This window comes from Peromyscus eremicus, chromosome 1 (assembly GCF_949786415.1).
Source record: "Peromyscus eremicus chromosome 1, PerEre_H2_v1, whole genome shotgun sequence".
In the NCBI taxonomy this organism is placed as follows: Eukaryota; Metazoa; Chordata; class Mammalia; order Rodentia; family Cricetidae; genus Peromyscus; species Peromyscus eremicus.
Genome location: NC_081416.1, coordinates 178,324,400 through 178,344,985, shown reverse-complemented (window position 1 = coordinate 178,344,985; position 20,586 = coordinate 178,324,400). Strand labels below are relative to the sequence as shown.

At 41.0% G+C, this 20,586-nt stretch overlaps 2 protein-coding genes across 2 annotated transcripts in view; one reads left to right on the top strand and one right to left on the bottom strand.

Moving 5' to 3' along the window:
• Positions 1 to 1,739: 1,739 nt before the first annotated feature.
• The window catches only part of LOC131902402 (zinc finger protein 418-like), a gene marked incomplete at its 5' end in the record, with an annotated part of 30,516 nt that continues 11,669 nt past the window's right edge, over positions 1,740 to 20,586 (bottom strand). Inside the window, 2 exon segments of the mRNA XM_059253400.1 lie at positions 1,740 to 2,062; positions 2,065 to 2,208. Of these exon segments, the coding sequence (XP_059109383.1) occupies positions 1,740 to 2,062; positions 2,065 to 2,208 (467 nt within the window).
• Positions 11,490 to 12,383, top strand: LOC131895442 (vomeronasal type-1 receptor 1). Its single transcript, XM_059245830.1, has one exon. It carries the CDS (start codon positions 11,490 to 11,492, stop codon positions 12,381 to 12,383), a length of 894 nt encoding a protein of 297 aa, XP_059101813.1.

The following is a 20,586-nucleotide window of genomic DNA, read 5'->3' as shown; positions in this document are numbered from 1 at the left end:
GGTAGATTTTGAGAGAAGGGGAGTTATTGGTTGTCTACCAGGTGTTGAGCCCAAGAAGCTCCAGTGAATAACTTCAAGTAGATGGTCAACACATGGCCCTGGCTTAACCCAGTGGGTAACAAAACAAATTAAAAGCTGGGCAGTGGTGGCACATGCCCTTAATCCCAGCACTTGGGAGGCAGAGGCAGGTGGATCTTTGAGTTCAAGGCCATCTTGTTCTACAAAGCTAGTTCCAGGACAGCCAAGGCCACATAGTTAATAAATAAATTAAAAAACAAAACAAAACAAAAAAACCCAAAATCTATGAGGGGCTTGGAAAGATGGCCTAGACCAGTTTTTAAAATTAGCACAAATTTAAGACATGACTCTGAAAAATACGATTGAAATTGGAAGCTTTATTTTAAAAGTGGCACATGAATCAATGAGGAAAAGGCATAATGAAGTCACATTATATGGCAACTATACTATTGAGTACAGTGGATGTGAGGAATTGGTAATCTGATACCTTCTAGGAGTCAATGTGAAACACATAGAATAGAATCTGAGACCAGCTCAAAGGATGCTAAACATTGGCTTTGCACTAAATACACAGCATTAGGAGCTCCATGGAGCTGTCCCCAGCATCACAAGTCAAATATAAGAACATAACGGAAACCTTTGAAAACAATCATAAAGCATATACTTATAGTTAAGAGCACTTGGGAACCAGGTTCAGTTCCCAGCCCCACATGGTGGCACACAAGGATTCTTAACTCCAGGTTCAGGGAGTTCAATGCCGTCTTCTGACCTCTGTGTGTACTACACACATATGGTGCCCCTAACATATTCATACACATGAAATAAGTACATCTAATAAAATACAATTTCAAAAATATTTACAAAAGAGTACATAGCAAATAAACAATTATTTAGGGAAATGTGAACATTTGGTAAGAGAAAGTATGGAGCTTACATAAAACAAGGCTACTTTGTTCTTCCCTCATTTAAACTCATAAACATGGACATTGCACTCCACACTTGTGTAGTCAAAATCCTAGGGCTTCCTCTCCTTGCATTCCCTGGCAATTAGCATCTTCTTGTGAAGAGCAGGATGGTAACAAACCTCATGCTGGTCCAGTGTGCCTGTATGAGGTGCATTTGATTGCTGGGTCCCTCACAAAGGACTCTCAGAGCATCTGCTCAAAGTCATGTTGACCCCCGCAAGGCTGAAGAAGATTGGTGAATGGCCAAAGCTTTTCTGGGGCATCCATACACCAATCTGGTTGTGTTTATGATGACTGTCAGAGCAGAGAGCCCACTGAGGCTTTCCCAGAATCAGCATTGTCATGGTGCATTCCACATGGTGACCTGTCCTGTGAATTCATCCAGTGAATATTCTGGTGTTTATTTAGGGTTAATACTAAGGGACTGTCCACATTCATTGCACTCCTATGTCATTTGCCAGGTGTGACTCTTCTGATGCTTAGAAAGACCAGAACTGTATTGGCAAACCTTGCCACATTCTTTGCACTCATGATGTCTTGCTGCAGTGTGAACTAACTCTCTCATGTTTAAGGAGACTGTAATGCATGGTGAAGAGTCTTCCACATTCATTGCACTTAAAAGGCTTAGGTCTGGTATGAACTTTTTGGTGGTTCACAAGTTTAGTGTTGTTTCTAAAACACTTTTGACATTTGCTACACTGAAAAGGTCTTTCTCCAGCATGTACCTGTTAATGATAAAAAAAGTTGAATCTTTGCCTAAAAATTTCCCACGTTTGTTACACTTGTAGGGCTTTTCTCCATTGTGAATTTTATAATGAGCTGTAAGGCTGGCTCAGTACCTACACAATTCCCCCAATCCCTGCATTTAAAAGGCCTTTCTCCAGTGTGAACTCTCTGGTGCTCAACAAGGGAGTGGTTACATCTGAAGGCCTTTCTGCATTTGCTGCATGTGAAACACTTTTCGCCAGAGTGATCCCAAAGGTGTTGAATGAGATGGGCTTTCTGGGTAAACACTTTCCCACATTCACTGAACTTCAAAGGCCTTTCTCTGGTGTGAACTCTCTGATGCACAACAAGGGAGAGGTAAGCCTGAAAGGCTTCCCACATTCAGTGCACTTGAAACACTTTTCTCCAGTGTGAACACGAAAGTCTTGAAAGAGATCAGCCTTTCATCTAAAGGGTTTCCCACGTTCACTACAGTTAAAAGGCTCTTCACTGATGTGAACTCTGAAGTGTTGGATGAGATGCATTTTTCAGCTGAAGGACTTTCATGGCACTTAAAAGGCTTTCTTCCAGTGTGTATTATTTGGTGCAGAACAAGTATTGAGTAATGATCGATGGTCACTGCATTTGTAGTTTCCAGGGTGAAGGGTCTCTCCATTCTCAGGGCTCCTGAGTGGTCCCCCAGCATCATGAGTCACTTGATACCAGAGAAGATCCGAGCTGGTCTGGAAGTGCATGGCATCACCTTTGTTCTTTGATATCATTTCTGATAAGTGGCTTCTGCCACTGTTTACAGCTGGGATCCTGCCCTCTTCTCTTCCTAAGGGTTTCTCATGTCTCAGCTGTTGCTGCTGGAGCATGGTGGCCCTAAGCGCTCCTTCTGTGGAAATGCCCTGCTCATCATGTGACTTTTCATCCTCTATTCTGCTCCAACGACCTGAGCACAGAGAAATGATGATAAAGGGCATGTAGACTTTCGAGTGACAGATGGTAACCAGTAGCAAAGAGCCTGGGATTACTGGTAGATCATAAGGGACCTAAATAGCCTTGGGAAGGTCCCACCAACTCACAGGATACGGGAAGATAATAGGTCCAGGGGCTTCACAGACAGCAACAACACAAGGGTGGCATGTCCCAGAGGGAGTAGACAGTACCCTCAAACACTCATGGACAAATGGCTTTCTGCAGATCTCAGTTGCTTGAGATACACACAGTGCAGATGGCTGTGTCTAGGTCCATAAAACATGACAACTAAAAAACTTGCATTAAAGTACTACTCAGGAAGTTAGTGCATAGTTGACAACATAATGAAGGAAAGTCTCTGTTGCACAGTGCTGCAGCGGAATACATGAAAGACAGCAGGTAATGGAAGGATATCCTAGGTTTGAAAAGAACAGAAATGACAAGCAAGCCACTGGGCAGCTGTAGTGGAAACAGTTCATGTTCCTTAATGTGCTGCACCAAAGCGTTAGTCAATGGTTTCTTGATTTGAAACCATGCTAGCTAGCTTTTATAGATCTGCCCTAGGCAGTGAGAAGAGCCCAGCCCAGCCCAGAAAGCTCTGATAGAGTGGAAGGTCCTTACCCAAAGAGGCCAAGAATTCAAAGGTCTCCAACATCACACTGTGGTATAGAAGCCTCTGAGAGTCATCCAGCAGTGTCTGCTCGTCCCTTGAGAAGCAGACAGCCACATCCTTAAAGGCCACAAAGCCCTGTCCGATAAAGGAGAGTTGGGTTCATAAAAATCCTTTTTCTTTAGACCTCTCGCCAACCACGAGCTATCCACTTTTGTTTAGCTTGCTACCGTACAGGGTAGTGGACTCTTGAGCCTTTGATATCCAGTCTTTCTTCAATGTCCCAGTGACCACTGTATTCACTACTCAATTAAAAAATAAATGTGGACAGATGGAATTCATCCAAGATTGATGACTGACATGAGAAGTCCCTTCTTTCTACCAGATAATTCACATAAGGTCTTTCATATCACACCTCCCAAATATGAGCAGACTTGGGTCATTGTTCTGCATTGTACACCTAATAGATGGGCCCGAAGGCCATCTGTGTACACTCCCTCTCATCATACACATGACATCACAGTGCACCTCCATTTCCATCTTAGTATTCCAGCCCAACTCCTCAGGTACAATTCTATTCCAAACTGCTGCCTCCCACTATTTCTAGACATAAAGGACATCTAAGGTTTTTTGAGCATTCCCAATCCAATCTCATTTCTAGGTATTCCCTAATGCTGATCATGGGAACTTTAATACCTCCTTGCCATACATGGGAACCTTTTCATATAAGGGACTGAGGAATGTTACATTCTGTGATCACCTTCCATGGTGATAAGATGGAAGGACAAGAAGAAGAGTAAGCAGAGTTCCAGGCACTACAGCCTAGAGATCACTTAAATGAGAATCATATGGATGAACTCTGGGGCATCTTCTACTAATCGGTTCATGATTGGTTAGTGTCTCTCTACCACTAAGATCCCATGAAATATTAAGCCTGTGAGAAAAAGAAAATCATGACATGGCAATCCCAAACTATCATCCATACCCTCTCACATACCCTGCAGCCAGATGTACACAAATGCTACCTTGACCTAAGTCTTCAAAGTTTCCTACTGTGTGCCCTGGATAAGGCACCAAACACTTCAGTGTACTATTTGGACTTTCAGCTAAATGATTTCTCAAATTCCCCACACTTTTAAGACCATAATCCAATGTACATTATATAGTGCCAATCAAGTATGAAGTTTTGCCTGGAAATTATTCTACATTAACTGCACAGAAGACTCTTTTCCTTCCTCATATGGACTCTGCTATGTTGAATACAATCGGCATTTGGCTAAAGGGTTTCTTCCAGGCACTACATCTAAAAAACCTTTATGTAAGGCCTTTAAATAGTTGACCATACCCACTGCCTTTAAATGCATTCTTCCAGTGTGTATTCTCCAGAGTTGCACAAGTAACGATTTACTAAAGATTTAGCCATGGTCACACTTACAGCTCTTGTTCCCAATGGGAAAGACCTCTCCACTCTCAATGCTCCTGGGTGGCTTCCCACTACTGTGAGTCACCTGATGCCTGATAAAATCTGAGCTAGTCTGGAAGTCCATGCCATCCTTCCTGAGCTGGAAACTCTTCTCAGACATATGGTTGCTGCTTTTCATAATTGGGTATTCCTCATTATATAGAGGGTCCCAGCCACCTCTCAGCTGCCCATGCATGTTGCACTGAGTTCTCTTTCTGTAGAAATAATCTGCTCAAAATGATTTTTTTTCAGTGTTAGCTCCAGTCCAACAACCTGAACATAGGGACATCTGATGAGTGTACGTAGACCATGGAGAGACAGACAGCCGATAATAAGGAGAATAATGAGAACGAAAGTGATGGCAGCACACAGGAGCTATTAAAGGTGGGAAGGGCCAAGTACAGTGCTGAGACTGTCAAGATCATTGGTCCACGGGTGACATGGGTACCAACAATACAAGCATGGTGTGCAACACAAGGGGGGCTCTCAGGGACTCAAACACACTCCTTAGTAGAAAGCTTTCTGTAGAGATCAGCTGCTGGAGACACAGAACACAGTATACAATGGTATATCTAGGCCCACAAACCTTGCTGACTTAAGAACCTACATTCAACTGGGCATGGTGGTGCATGCCTTTAGTCCCAACAGTTGAGAGTCAGAGGAAGGCGGATCTCTGAGTTTGCTGAGTTTGAGACAGCCTGGTCTACAGAGTGAGTTCCAGGACAGGCAGGGCTACAGAGAGAAACAAACAAACAAAACAAAACAAAACAAACAAACAAACATAAAAGAACCTACATCCAGCCTTCCATGATGGCATACTTTGAAGGCAGAAGTGGGCAGATTTCTGTGAGTTGGAGGTCAGCCTGGCGAATATGGAGATTTCTAGGATGACTGTCAGAGCTACAGAGTGAGACTCAGTCCCAGAAATATACAAAAACAGAGGAAACTTTATGCTAAGACGAATGAGGGAAATGATACACAGATAACAACACAATGCAGGTAAGCCACTGCCCACAGCGCTTTACGGGTCTAGGCCAAACACACATGGATAACTTCTAGTAGAGACAAAAAAAAAAAAAAAATGGAGAGAACAAATAGGCAACAGAGAAGACAGACATCTGTCAAGAGCCTTTGTCTTGGTACCAAAACATTATATTCAATAGATAATCTTCATTTCAACCTATTCCACAATTCACACATCACCCAGTTCCACCATCCAACTACCTGTCCACACTGCGTGAATCATGATTCTCAGTTCAGGCATGAAGGAGTTTTCCCATAATCCTACTTGAGTGATTCCATAGGTACCATGTAATACAAAACCAAATGGAAAGAGAGGAGACATGAAAGCCCATACTAGTTGCTTCCACTGAAAAGATAAGTAGTCATGGATTCTCTACCAGGGTGGGAATCTTTTACCCAAAAAGCTTGAAAGTACAAAGTTCTCTAGCATCACATTGCAGTTCAGAAATTGCCTCTTGGAATGAAACTGTCCATTCTTCTTCCAAGAAGTAAACAGTCATATCCTCAAAAGCCATATAACCCTGCAATAACAGGAAGTGTTGAGTTTGTAAAAAGCCCTTTCCCCTGGGATTCTGGCCATTCCCAAGATAACCACTACAATTTAGCTCCCTACCTCAGAGGGTACCAGGTCCTGGGACCACTGGCACCCAGTCTCTCCTCAAGGTCCTTTGGATCCCTGCTTTCAGCACTCAGCAACAGAGGTCACATAGATAGATGGAGTCCATCCAAGCTTGACATTTGACAAAGAACATTCTCTCAATTAGAAAAATCACATGGGGTCCTCTAGATCATGCTTTCCAAATATGACTGTGTTGGGTTACAGCTATGCGCTCTGGCTGTGGAGGCCATGTTCACATACTCTCTCTCTCTCTCTCTCTCTCTCTCTCTCTCTCTCTCTCTCTCTCTCTCTCTCAATTGTGTGCATTGTATTGAAGCTCTAGTTCTGTTTCCACCTCAGTATACAAGGTCCAGCTGCTCAGGTTACTGTTCAAGTCCTAACCCCTGCTTTCCAGAACTTCCAGACATAGTAGATAGCTAAGGCTTTCTGAGCATTCCCAATCAGTCTCACTTGCAGACATACCCTAATGTTCATCATTGGAACCTTAATACCTTCAAATCTTATACCAGTGCCATCAATGGAATCTTTCCATATCATCCCTACTGTGGACTCAGGGACCTTACTTATATCCCATGATCACCTTCTATGGAAATCCAACAAGGAGTTGGGGCACACTAAGAATGAAAAAGCTTGGCTCCTGAAGCACCCTTCACTTACCTCTTCATGGTTGGTGGATGTCTTTGCATTAACGTGAACCTCTGGAAAAGCAAGAGTGTAACAAGCAATGATGCTGGCATCCCAAAGGACCACCCAAACTCTCATGTCTGCAAGTCAGGGTTATCGAACTCACACTGATGTTGGTCCTTACCTAAGTTAGGGTTTTCATTGCTGTGATAAAACACCATGAATGACCAAAAGCAACTTGAGAAAAGGGTTTATTTCAGATTACAGTTGTAGTCCAGTAAGAAATGATGCCAGGGCAGGAAGTAAAGGCAGAAGGAACTGAAGCAGAAGCCATGGGGGAATGCTGTTGACTGGTTTCTTCCTCATGGCTTGCTCAGCCTGCTTTTTTGTTCTTTTCTTTTCATTTTATGTGTATGGGGGTTTTATGAATGTATGCCTGTGCACAGCATATGGGCTTGGTGCCTATGGAGGCTGAGTAAAATCCACTCTGTCTTGCAAGAAAGCTGCATCAGGAAAGCTACTGCCATTTCCTCAAACACATGTTGGGAAAGGATGCCTTCACATCAAGTGAGAAGTTCCCTTTGGGATCTTGTAGCTAGAGTTTTCCTGCCTGGCCCACAGTCAGGACAAATCTCTGTCACCCGCCAGTCCCACAGCCACTCAGACCTGACCAAGTAAACACAGAGGCTTATATTGGTTACAAACTGTATGGCCATGGCAGGCTTCTTGCTAACTGTTCTTATAGCTTAAATTAATCCATTTCCATAAATCTATACCTTTCCACGTGGCTCGTGGCTTACCAGCATCTTCACATGCTGTTTGTCATCGTGGCGGCTGGCAGTGTCTCTCTGACTCAGCCTTCCACTTCCCAGCTTTATTCTCCTCCTTGTCCCGCCTATACTTCCTGCCTGGCCACTGGCCAATCAGTGATTTATTTATTGACCAATCAGCAACACACTTGATATACAGACCATCCCACAGCAGTATCTGATTAGGGTCTTTCTCTTACTCATTAGATTTCAGGCTCCTTTTCCCATTCCATTGGGATTCTGACTGTTTATCTCCAAGTCAGTTCTCCCCAGTAAGTTTCTGCCACTCTTGATGGATATTGTATTAAGAACTTTTAATAGTGTTCAGTGCTTTGTGCAACCCCAAAGGGTTTTTGAGATCATTTTCTCTCCTCTTGCAGACACTGTTACAGTGCTTACAGGTGACATGATAATTACTCATCAGAAGCGACTTGAGGTCACTGACTCTAAACCTTTATCTGAGGCTGTGTGCCTCTTTCCACACACTCCACACAGGCTTTCCCCAGTCCCGAGTGCAAACTGAAATCTGGTAAGTAGCTCCTCACACCAGGGGAATGACATATATTTAGGAGCTGTTCGTCTCAGGAAAGCTAATTTGGGTATTATTAAACTTTGTTCTCTGAAATTAGAAACAAAAGCCATTAACTTCTGAGACACAGCTAGTTGGATAGGTAGTAAGGAGGAGAGAAAGACACTCAACAGGTACACCGTGTAAACTCTTATGGACGTGTTTTGGGGCTGCTTACATTGCCATAATGAATACTATTGCTAATGATATGATAGAATGCTCCCTCTTAAATGGTTTATCTAGGTTAAAATTAGAGGTTCAATTATAATCTGTACAACTTCTCCATATAGAACTCTTTCATTATCACATAACTAGAACTCTGATTTGGACTCTGTATAGTGATGCTTTCTCTCAATTTAAAATGAAGATAATTCTCTTTTTTTTTTTTTTTTTGAGACCGGTTCTCTCTCTTTATGTAACTCTGGCTGTGCTGTAACTCTCTCTGTAGACCAAGCTGGTCTCAAACTCACAGAGATCCTCCTGCCTCTGTGTCCTGAGTGCTGAGATTTCCATGTTTTTCACTTAGGATATTTGACACCTTTTACATTGTATTGTTTTTTTTGTTTTGTTTTTTGAGTAGTTACCTGTCCTGGATCTTGCTCTGTAGACCAAGCTGGCCTCAAACTCACAGAGATCCACCTGGCTCTGCCTCCCGAGTGCTGGGATTAAAGGCGTGTGCCACCACCGCCCAGCTTATCTTTTACATTGTATATTCAGTGTTATTTGGTTCTAATTGTGTGGGCAAAACTTACCTCTGTTTTATTAAAATAATGGTCCTAATACCATATACTGAATAAATAATATCCAAATAAACTGATGAATTATAATAATAAACATATCCTTATATATGTACATGTGATTTGCTATAGATATTTCTATAACTTCTCTATTTTTTCTGTCAAAATAAATAACTCTACTTATGTCTTAATTTTATTCTTGTAATTTTCATGTATTGTTTGTTTTATAATTATTTGAGAAATTTTAGAAATGCTACTATTTAAATGATAATTATGTTAAATTCATATTTGTATTGAAAATATATGTTGGTCTATAGTTTGTCTTTGCTAGTCTCTATTTTTGATGTTCATGTGTTAATAGTTTAGAATCTTGCTTTTATTTCCATCAAGATAGCTTTATGCTGGTGTTACTTTGTAAGATTTCAGTAATCTTTTCAAATTAATCAGTAATGGTAGATTTGGCAAAAATAAGATCACAAGAAAAATATTAAGATGCCTTTGCATAAATTTTTGCTTTGTATATATTCCTTAGCCATTTGATTGAAATGTTTATTATTTATAAATATATCCATATATTTATATGGATGGAATACAACCAGTTGTAATAAATACGACAGACACACAGACATATCCCAGGAAAACATTAGCTAGTTTTCTGAATACTAATATTTATAAGAGTATATTATAATAGCAGATGAGAGATGCTCATGTTGATGCTATCTCCTGATATTATTCAAATTCTCCTTCAGAAAGAGATAGATAGATAGATAGATAGATAGAGGGAGAGAGAGAGAGATAGCAGCACACACACAGAGCTTTCCTGCCTGGCCCACAGTCAGGACAAATCTCTCCCACCTGCCAGTCCCACAACCACTCAGACCCGACCAAGTAAACACAGAGACTTATATTGCTTACAAACTGTATGGCCGTGAAAGGCTTCTTGCTAACTGTTCTTACAGCTTAAATTAATCCATTTCCATAAATCTATACCTTGCCACGTGGCTCGTGGCTTACCGGGATCTTCACATGTGGCTTGTCATGGTGGCGGCTGGCAGTGTCTCCTCTCTCAGCCTTCCACTTCCCAGAATTCTTCTCCTTGTCCCACCTATACTTCCTGCCTAGCCAATGGCCAATCAGTGATTTATTTACTGACCAATCAGCAACACACTTGACATACAGACCATCCCACAGCAATTATACAAGCATACCAGTGCCTATCTGTAGTTTTACTGTCCTCCTTGAAGAATTTATCTTTTTCTGAATAGGTTTTCAGGCCAAAACATGACCTTATTTTGTTTTATTTTACTTTTGGCCTTATAGCTTTAAAATTTTTAATTTAATTTTAACATGACTTAAGCAATCTATAATGCTTAAACCTGAGTCAAGCCAAAACTGTGATATAAGGAGATTTCCTACATTTTCACCATGGTCCTTCTAAATAGTCAAGTTTCTGGTGCTAAGTGCATATTCTTCTATTTTCCTAAAAAGTAACATATTTTGATTCTGTGAATAATGGATTTTCACTTAAAATATAGATTGGAGGAAACTCCACAAAGTATATTCTTCCATAGTGTAGTGTGTGCATTAATGAAAACTAATAAATAACTCAAACATGGAAATTGTTGGAGCATTGAAAAAGTATCATGAGTGAAGTCAATTAAGAAGTAGACAAAATCTGCTAAGTTTAGTAAATTATCTTAACACATGGTGAAAGTTAAAGACCATCTAAGAATATAACAAATATGGTATTTTGAAAGTCTGAAGCTGCTAGAGTTGGAGAAGTTACAGCTTGTGTGGTAATCTAAAAGAAGAGGTGGCCTGGACACCGAACAGTAATGGGTTTAGCCCACAGTGACTTGGAGCAGTGGACCTATGTTTCAGCTGTATGCATCTTTATATTCCATCAGGACTCATTTCAGGAGAAGGCACCTCTGTGCATCCATCCAGCCTTTCTTGCAAGCTAAACACCCATAAATCCATAAGTAATCAAAATTCTTCATTGGCTAAGACATTTCTGAATTCCTCAGTCCTATTGGAAAAACTTTGGAATATCACTGACTGAATCAATACCCAGAGGTCTTTCCTCATCTCCACTGCTATATTGGTCTGCTGGATAGTTGTGCATTCATCTATTTATCCAATGTTGGTATTTAGATGCTGTGATATTTCCAGTGCTGTTCTTCTGTTGATTGCTTTTGCATAAGTAAGCATAGAATGCTATTAACACTTACCTAAAATGAGGATATATAATCTGGGATAAACAGAGTGAAAGTTTCTTTACCGTGATGTAAAACATTTATTTTTGTTCTTTCCCCCACCGAGTCCTCTGACTTCAGTTAAAATCAACAACCCTCTCAATGTCATTGCAATGGGTGCTGGAAAATTGGAGATGGGAATTATCTTCCTCCTTCAGACTGGAGTTGGGATCCTTGGAAATTCCTCCCTCCTTTGCTTTTACAACATCTCTTTCTTCATTGGACATAAATTGAGATCCACAGATCTAATTCTCAGCCAATTAGCATTTGCCAACTCCTTGGTCCTTTTCTTCAAAGGGATACCTCAAACAATAGTGGCCTTTGGATGGAAAGATTTCCTGGATGATGTCAGATGTAAACTAGCCATTTACTGGTGCAGAGTGGGCATGGCTGTTTCCTTGAACACCATCTGCCTCCTGAATGGATTCCAGCTCATTAAGCTCAACCCTGGTATTTGGAGTTGGATGGAGGTCAAGATTAGATCTCTAAAGTTCATTGTCTTTTGCTGTTTCTTGTGCTGGATCTTACATATTGTATTAAATTCATTCATTCCTGTTCTAGTGAGTAGCCCACGGGGTAGGCAGAATCTCAGTTTAGAAAGTAATTATAGATATTGTTTCTGGGAAATGCCAGATCACTATAACCCACTGTATACAGTCCTCCTATATTATTCCCCTGACTTTTTGGGTCTGGCTTTCATAATGTGGGCCAGCATCTCCATGGTCATTTTACTGCACAGACACAAGAAGCAAGTACAATACATTCACAACCAAGCCCTCTCCAAGTCTAGACAAAACCATGAAGCCAGAGCCACACTCACTATCCTGATTTTGGTGACCTCCTTCTTTGCCTTTTATTCAATCTATAATGCTTTGACCATCTGGACAACCTTAACTGTAAAAACCGGTTACTGGATGATGAACAGCTCTGTGTTTTTGAGTACATGTGTCCCAGCATTAAGTCCCTTTGTGATCATTATCAGTGACACCAGAATCTCTAGGTTGTGATTTGGCTGTTGCCTGAAGACCAAGTGTCTTTCTGATTAGTTCAAGTGCTCGGGCTCTCTTTACTTTCTTTTGTGAAGTCACTTCAATCATTGCTAACATTTAGTTAGCTATTACATAGTAGAATTTTGTGAAGTCAACCAGGGCAAATAGGACCAGTAATGTCCCTGCCCACATGGATCTTCTCATAAAGCTATACATTTACATTATTAACTTACATCTAAAGTAATTAATTATCATCACTGGGTAGTCGTAGTGTAACAAATCAGGGAAATTTTAAATATTGTCATGGAAGGAAAATTATAAGTTTGGGCAATTAGGAGACATCTATTATTTTGGATTTGATGAAGATACATACAAGTTATATATTGTTTACATATAATTGTGTTAACCTCTTTCTGGCTGTGGGAAAAGCACCTGAAAGATACCGTGTTTAGGAAGACATGTGAAACTTCCAGATTTTGTTGTGTTTAGGTGTTTAGAGTGCATAAGAAAGAATTCTGGAAAGAATCTATGAGTCTATAAAGGAAGGTGTTGAAAAGTGCTGGGTTAAGCAATTAGGACAAATAAAAAAAAAAGTATGACTATTTAATGGAATTGTAAAGCTGGTGAATGGGTTCAAACTGTGGGTGACATGAGCAGTTATTTTTGTTTTAAATTCCTTACAGAATATTTACTTTAAAAATATACTCATTTTCATTCCTGATTTTTAATTTTTTTTATTATGAGTATATGTTTGTCTGTGTGTGGGTATATGCAAATGAGTGCAGTGTCTGTAGAGTCCAGAAAAGGGCCTCAGATCCCCTGGAGTTGGAGATATGAGAAGTTATAAGCTACCCTGTGCTAGTGCTGGGAGTCAAGTTTGTGTTCCCTGAACATAAATAGCTCTCAACTGCTGAACCATCTCTCTTATCCCTTTTATGGTTCGTTTTGAAAATTGATTCCAATTAGTCTCAATTTGTAGCATCTAGTATAAAGTTTTAAATGCTTACAAATTTTTTGGCTATTTTCATCTGGATAACAAATTTCAAAAGAGAAAAGATGGATATTAAAAGATTGAGTTCTTTCCTTTTAGTACACTGATTTGATTTTCATACTCTTCCTTAATCTTGATATTTGAAAATTTCAAATACCTTACACATATTCTTTTGTGAATTAGTTCTTGGGGAATTTCATGCAATGTGTTTGCATCATATTCACTTTTACCCCAACTACTCCCAGATACCACACCTTAAAAAATCCGTCAAGTTCCCTTTTTGCTACTTGTATATTCTTGGATATGTGGCCTTCCAGTAGAGCTTGATTGACTTACTAGGCGCTATACTCTAAAGAAAAGAAATTACTCTCCCTATCCCAGAAGCTATCATTTTTTGGTTGCTCCTTAGCTAGGGGTGAGATTTTGTATTCACCTTCCCTGTCCTTGTTGGGATTTGGTCTGGCTTGAGCTTGCACAGGTCTTGTGAATGATGCCACAACTGTTATAAGTTCATTTGTGCAGCTTCCCTCTTGTGTCCAGACTTTCCTTATTGCCATTCACCTTAATGCCCCCTCCTCCACAGTGACCCCTTGTGAGGAGGGGCTCTGGTATAGATGCTCCACTGAGGAATAAACATTCTGCAGTCTTTTGTTCTCTGCATCTTGGATGAGTTGTGGGTCTCTGTAATTCACATCTCCTGTGTACAGAAGCTTCTCATATGAGGGTTGAGAGATATATTAATCTATGGGTATAACAATGGACGTTAGTTTAATGTTATGCCCATTTAGCAGAATAATAGCACAAGGTTTTTCTCTAGGGCCTAGGACTTGTGTTGCCATAGGCTCTTGACCTCACAATTATGACAGGTATGGGTTTCACCTTGTGGAGTGGGACTTAAATCCGATCAAAGTAGTTGATTACTTCCATGATGTTCATGCCACTATTGCACCAGTGGGCACGCCTTTACAGGCCAATCTTTATCGTAGCTTGTAGGGTTTGCAACAGGGTAATTAATGACTACTTTGGTCCTCTGGTAGTATTTATAACACTTTCTAGCACTGAAATCTAGCTAGTAGGGATGAAGCATCCAGGTGAGTACTACCTTGATTTCTTCATGTTCTATGAGTCAAATGTCTTCAGCAATAGAGTCTTACTGTCAAGTTTCAGGTTCTAGAGGATAACCAAGAACATTGACAATGGTCTGTAATATTTGGGGTTTATGAGACCTCACTGGCCAATAGTAGGGACATTTTGTGTGTGTGTGTGTGTGTGTGTGTGTGTGTGTGTGTGTGTGTGTGTATTAGGTATTAGGATGCTTCTACTGTATATTAATTTATTCATCTGTGTAATTGCAAATATATTCTTTGCCTTAAAATATCAATAGTGTTTATTAATAGATTTTTAAGCCTTTTGGTGTGGCTTAATTCCAACTATGTTGGTTTTACTTGCATGTTTTTTTCAGGGGGGGGGTGTTGAGACAGGGTTTCTCTGTGTAGCTTTGTACCTTTCCTGGATCTCACTCTGTAGACCAGGCTGGCCTCAAACTCACAAAGATCCACCTGCCTCTGCCTCCCGAGTGCTGGGATTAAAGGCGTGAGCCACCACTGCCCAGCTCATGTTTTTCTGCCCGGTCCCGCGGGCCAGGTTATTTGATGAGACCCGAGGAGGCACCTCCTGAAAGATCAATGGGGGCGAGAGAGAAAGGAGACCAGGCGCGTAAAGGAAGACAGAGTCAGTCTGAGTTGCATCGAGGTCTCGTTTATTGACTGGGTGTTGAGGCTTATAAACAGGGCTTCAGGCAGGGTGGGGGAGCAGGGGAAGCACGGAGAGAAGAATGGAAAATTCCTAAGGGAGGGTGAGGTCACTTTGGTCCCAGGCCCCTGCAGCTGGCTGATTAGCAGGTACTCCAGGAAGTTGTACAGCCCGAGGTTAGGCCAGGAACTTCCTGCTTTTGTAAGGTTTGATAAAGTAAGGACACTGCTGTCCGGAATCGGTCCCCAACATTTTTCTTTTGTTACAAATACTTTCTCACACTTCATAAACGTTTTCTACATTTATTTTTAAACCAACAACATCTGTTCTAGTTCTTCTTTCATATTGTCTTCATTTTCAGTAATATTAAATCAACAGCCGAGTGAGTACTCTGCACTTTACTTGTTTTGACTGAGAGAAGATCTCTGTGTAGTCCTAGATTGCCTGAAATCAGTATCTCTTCATTTATCCTCTTCAGTGCTGGGAGTACATGAATGTACCACCACACTTAGCTTTCATTTTGTGACCACACTTGGTGTACAGTGTGTGTGTGTGTGTGTGTGTGTGTGTGTGTGTGTGTGTGTGTGTGTTCTGAATGCACAAGTTTGTCAGCTGTGCACACTTATGAGGAGGACATCAGATGCCCTGTTTGATCACTCTCTGCCTTATGCCCTTGAGATGGAATCTCTCCGTCACTGAACTTGGAGCCAAGATAGCAGCTGGCAAGCTTTAGCAAATCTATCTCCACCCACTCACAGTCCTAGGGTTAGAGATGTATACAACTACTCCTGTATCATTTAAATTGGTGTTGGGGATTTGAACCCATTTCCCCATACTGGCACAGCCAGTGTTCTTACCCACGAGCTATCTTCCAAGCCCCCTAATTCCCAAAGCACTAAAACATCTTAAATACTGTTTTGATGGGATATTGACTTAAGACTTTCTTATAATTTTAACTACAAGTTTCTTGCAGATTATATTGATATTAGTCCCACCTCTCTTCACCACTTGGCTTGCAGCAATATCTTTTTTCTATCTGAAAATCTACCTCAAGGATTTCATAACACCCACAGTACCACAAGTGTGTCTCCTTTGCATGTGTATATACAGTCATCAAAAAGCTTAGGGAAATCACAGTGGGTTTGACACGGGATATATGCTTATACCCAAGTATCAGTGGAGAGGCTATTATAGGTTGCACACTGGGACTTTGGGATAAGAAGGAGCTGGATAATGTCCTTCCAGTATCTTATTCTCAGTTTACCTTGGGACCTATACGTGTTCAAGGGGGCTGACCTTGCTCTGCTACCTCATCAATCTATTATATCATTTTTAAGATTCATCTTTATTTCTCTCTCTACCTTCTTTCTCTCTCTCTCTGTGTATGCCTGTTCTAACCCATCACATGTGTTCCCGTGCCCACAGAGACCAGAAGACAGAGTTGAATTCCTGAGGAGTTATGTGTGGTGGTGAGCCACTTGACATGAATGCTAGGTACCAAACTTTGGTCTCTGCAAGAATAGCAAATGCTCTTAATCATTGAAACCTCTCCTAGCCCTCTCTATTGTGTCTTATCTTTCAGGATGAACATAAAATGCTGAATGTTTTGCAACAACATATATCATTGCATGTACGTGTGTGTGTGTGTGTGTGTGTGTGTGTGTGTGTGTGTTTAGGTAAACATTTTATAAGAACATCATTGTGTGATGAAGATGTAGTCAGAATTCGCTCCAGAAAGTTCAGCAAAAAAAAAAAAAAAGAAAAGAAAAGAAAAAAAATCTGTGATAAGGGTCCCAAACCTCTGCAAGAAAAGCACGTCCTCTTTAACTGTTGAGCAATCTCTCCACTCTCCCTTAGACTTTATTTTATGTCTTCCTTCTGTTCTCTGGATTCATAGGTTTGGCCTCTTGATCATGTCCCATAGTTCTTGAAGGTTCTAATACTTGTTTTTCTTTAGGTGTTTTGTTTTGTTGTGTAGCTTTGTGCCTTTCCTGGAACTCACTTTGGAGACCAGGCTGGCCTCAAACTCACAGAGATCCACCTGCCTCTGCCTCCCAGGGTTTTTCTTTTTGAGACAGGATCTCACTGCAGTGCTAGCCAGCCTGGAATTCACTATGTAAGCCAGGTTAATAACTCATAGAGATCTACTTGCCTGTCTCCCAAGTGCTGAGATTAACCGCTTGCACAACCACGCATGGACCCTGACGTATTTAACTTTTTTGAGACAGGTTTCTGTGGATGAGGCTGGCCTCCCACTCTGTACATCAGGATTATTTTGAAATTCTGACGAATCTGCCTCCATCTCCTGAATGTATGGTCCATCACCTCTGGATCATATGCTGCTGTGATCCAAATCCAGGACCATGTGCATGCTGCACAAGCCCTCTACCAACTGAGCCACACCTTAGCTACCCTCACATTTTGACCTCACCTTTATGTTAGCCTATTTAAAACAAAAAGTGTCAGGATTGGAAAGATGACTCAGCAACAAAGAGCACATTTTGCTCTTACAGAGGACAAGTTGGGGTCTCAGGCCCCATCAGGAGACTTACAACTGCTTGTACTTGGAAGTCTGTCTGTCTGTCTGTCTGTCTGTCTATGCACATGCCTGTTATATCACTGACTGATACACCTGCCATCAATCTTATGCAGGCTTTGGTGATATAATGGAAATATTCAAGTGTACTATTTTGCAGATGTACTCTGGTGATGAAGTCCAACAAATTCCTCTTCAAGTCTCCATCTCTCTGCTGGTCATAGGAAAGCTTCAGCTACTCCTGATTTGTGTGATGCATTTCCCATAAATAGGAGGCTCTTAATGTTTGGTAGATAGGTCAGTGATGGACTGACACATCTTAGTATATGCTTAGCTTCTGTTCTATATTTTCTTTCTTTCTTTCTTTTTCTTCCTTCCTTCCTTTCTTCCTTCCTTCCTTCCTTCCTTCCTTCCTTCCTTCCTTCCTTCCTTCCTTCTTTCCTTCCTCTCTCTCTGTCTTTCTTTCTTTCTTTCTTTCTTTCTTTCTTTCTTTCTTTCTTTCTTTCTTTCTTTCTTTCTTTCTTTCTTCCTTTTATGCATCATGAGGCTTGCTTGTTGTTAGGCTTTACCCACACATGTCTCATTTTCATTTGTTATCGCAGAATCTACTTGCTGTCCCTGGAAACCACTCAACTGTGGGTCAAGTCCAGTGCATACCAGGCACAAATCCAAGGCCACCACTGTCTCACATCACAGGCCTCTGCAGGAGGTCCTGCCCTTCAGTCTGGGAAGGGATGAATGGGCAGAAGTCTGTGCAGACATTATAAAATCTTGTGTCACATGTCTCTGTTCATAGGCATAATTATATTCTTTATATTAGGAATGAATGTGGCTATACCTTCATGGTTAGAGAATTCAGTGTTTAAGGGTACTTCCTGTTCTTTCAGAAGATGCAGATTTGGTTTCCAGTACTTACATAGTGGCTTACAGATGTATATAACTCTAGTTCCAAGGAATCTGACATCTTCTTCTGATCTCTGTGTGTACGAGGCACATATGTCGTGCAAATATATATATGCTGGCAAAATACTCATAACACACAAAAAAACCCAACCAATCTATGACAATTAGAATATGGAGTATTTTAGAAAAAGTGTCAATGAATCTCTTGACTTGGAAGTTTATTTAGCCCTGAGCCATTCCATAATAGCTCCTAAGACTTGAGAAATAAGCTGATAATTTATTTCCATCCATTTCTCTTATGTTTTTTTATTCACAGAAGGGTTTCTCTGTTGTAGTCCTGGCTGTCCTGGAACTCACTCTGTAGACCAGAACAAAAGAGGTTTTTACACATCAGGCATTCAAAACAGGAATAACTCTAGACATACCAAGCTCTTTGTCCATCTACTTTATTTCTCTGGGATGAAATCCTGTCTACATAGCTTCAGTTCTGTCCAGTTCCCTAGCTCATAGTCCTGCTAATGACTAAACTCCTATGCTTCCAGCCTCATCTTCGTCCTCCATTTCCTCATTTTCTTTTTCCATTACTCTCTACTCCTGGCACTCAGAAAACTCTACCCAAGATATGCTTACCCTATATGGAACCTCTGTCTTTCTCTCTTTTGTCTCCCAGTGCCGTTCTGTCCCTTTCTACAGAAAATGCCTGCTCTTTCTTTCCCTGGGCACGTGGTTCTCTGCCTCCTCAGGAATGTTGTTCCACCTAACACCTTGATATGTAAAAACCTCTTTTGTTCTCAGTCAATTGCTCTGGAGAGTCACTAGGTCTTAAGAAGAGGAGATGGTCTGAGCTTCATTTGCACAAGAAGCAAAGCTATACCTCCCTAGCTAGCTTGTCTCCTGGGCTCAGTAGGGGGAGTTAGTAACCTAGAGGTTCAGCAGGTCTGAAAATATTTGGGGATGCAAGAATTTCATAGTAGAAGACAACTGAAATATTAAAGGCTGGATAGCACCAAATATTCATAATAAATGGCTTGCCTCTTGACAGACCCTTGGCCAGTCAAAGTATAGCTTTAATACACAGCTGAATCTCTATGATATTTTCTTGCAGCCCATAAGAAAGATCTCCCTTCACTATGTTGTGCAGAATTGAGGCTTTGCTGGGATATATGAGATCCATATAAGAGCAAAAACCCCAATGGAAATGATTGCTTTCTTTGTACTTCTATTGTGTTTCCATTGGGGTTCAATTTGGTCACACTATGGCAGAGAAGGCTAAAATTCTCTGTGTAAAAGAAGATAAGAACCAAAATCTTCTTGAGACTGGAAGACAATGATATTGAAAGCTGCTATGAAAAGGTCAAGTATGTGTGAACACAAATGGAAGCACCCCATATGAATGTATTGCCAGTGGCAAGGGTGATGTCATCATGCAGCCACTGGCTTATCCTCCCAGCTGTTTCTTCTTTCTTCCAATGTTAGCTTTTTTCATTCTTCTAGGTCTATTATATTTGATTGTATCAGTGATTTCTTAAAATGTCTCTTTGAGATCACAAGTGGTCTTTTTTATATTAAGAAATTTTTTTTTTTTTCTTTTCGAGACAGGGTTTCTCTGTGTAGCTTTGCGCCTTTCCTGGAACTCGCTTTGGAGACCAGGCTGGCCTCGAACTCACAAAGATCCGCCTGCCTCTGCCTCCCGAGTGCTGGGATTAAAGGCGTGCGCCACCACCGCCCGGCCAATTAAGAAAAAAATTTTTTTAAAGATTTTTTTATTTATTATGTATACAATGTTCTGCCTGCATGTATGTCTGCAGGCCAGAAGAGGGCACCAGATCTCATTACAGATGGTTGTGAGCCATCATGTGGTTGCTGGGAATTGAACTTAGGACCTCTAGAAGAGCAGTCAGTGCTCTTAACCTCTGAGCCACCTCTCCAGCCCCCAAGAAAATTTTTTTATTCATTTTACATACCATTCACAGATCACCCTCTTTCCTCCTCTCACCCCTCCACTGCCTCTCCCCTAATCCACCCTCATTCCCTCCCAC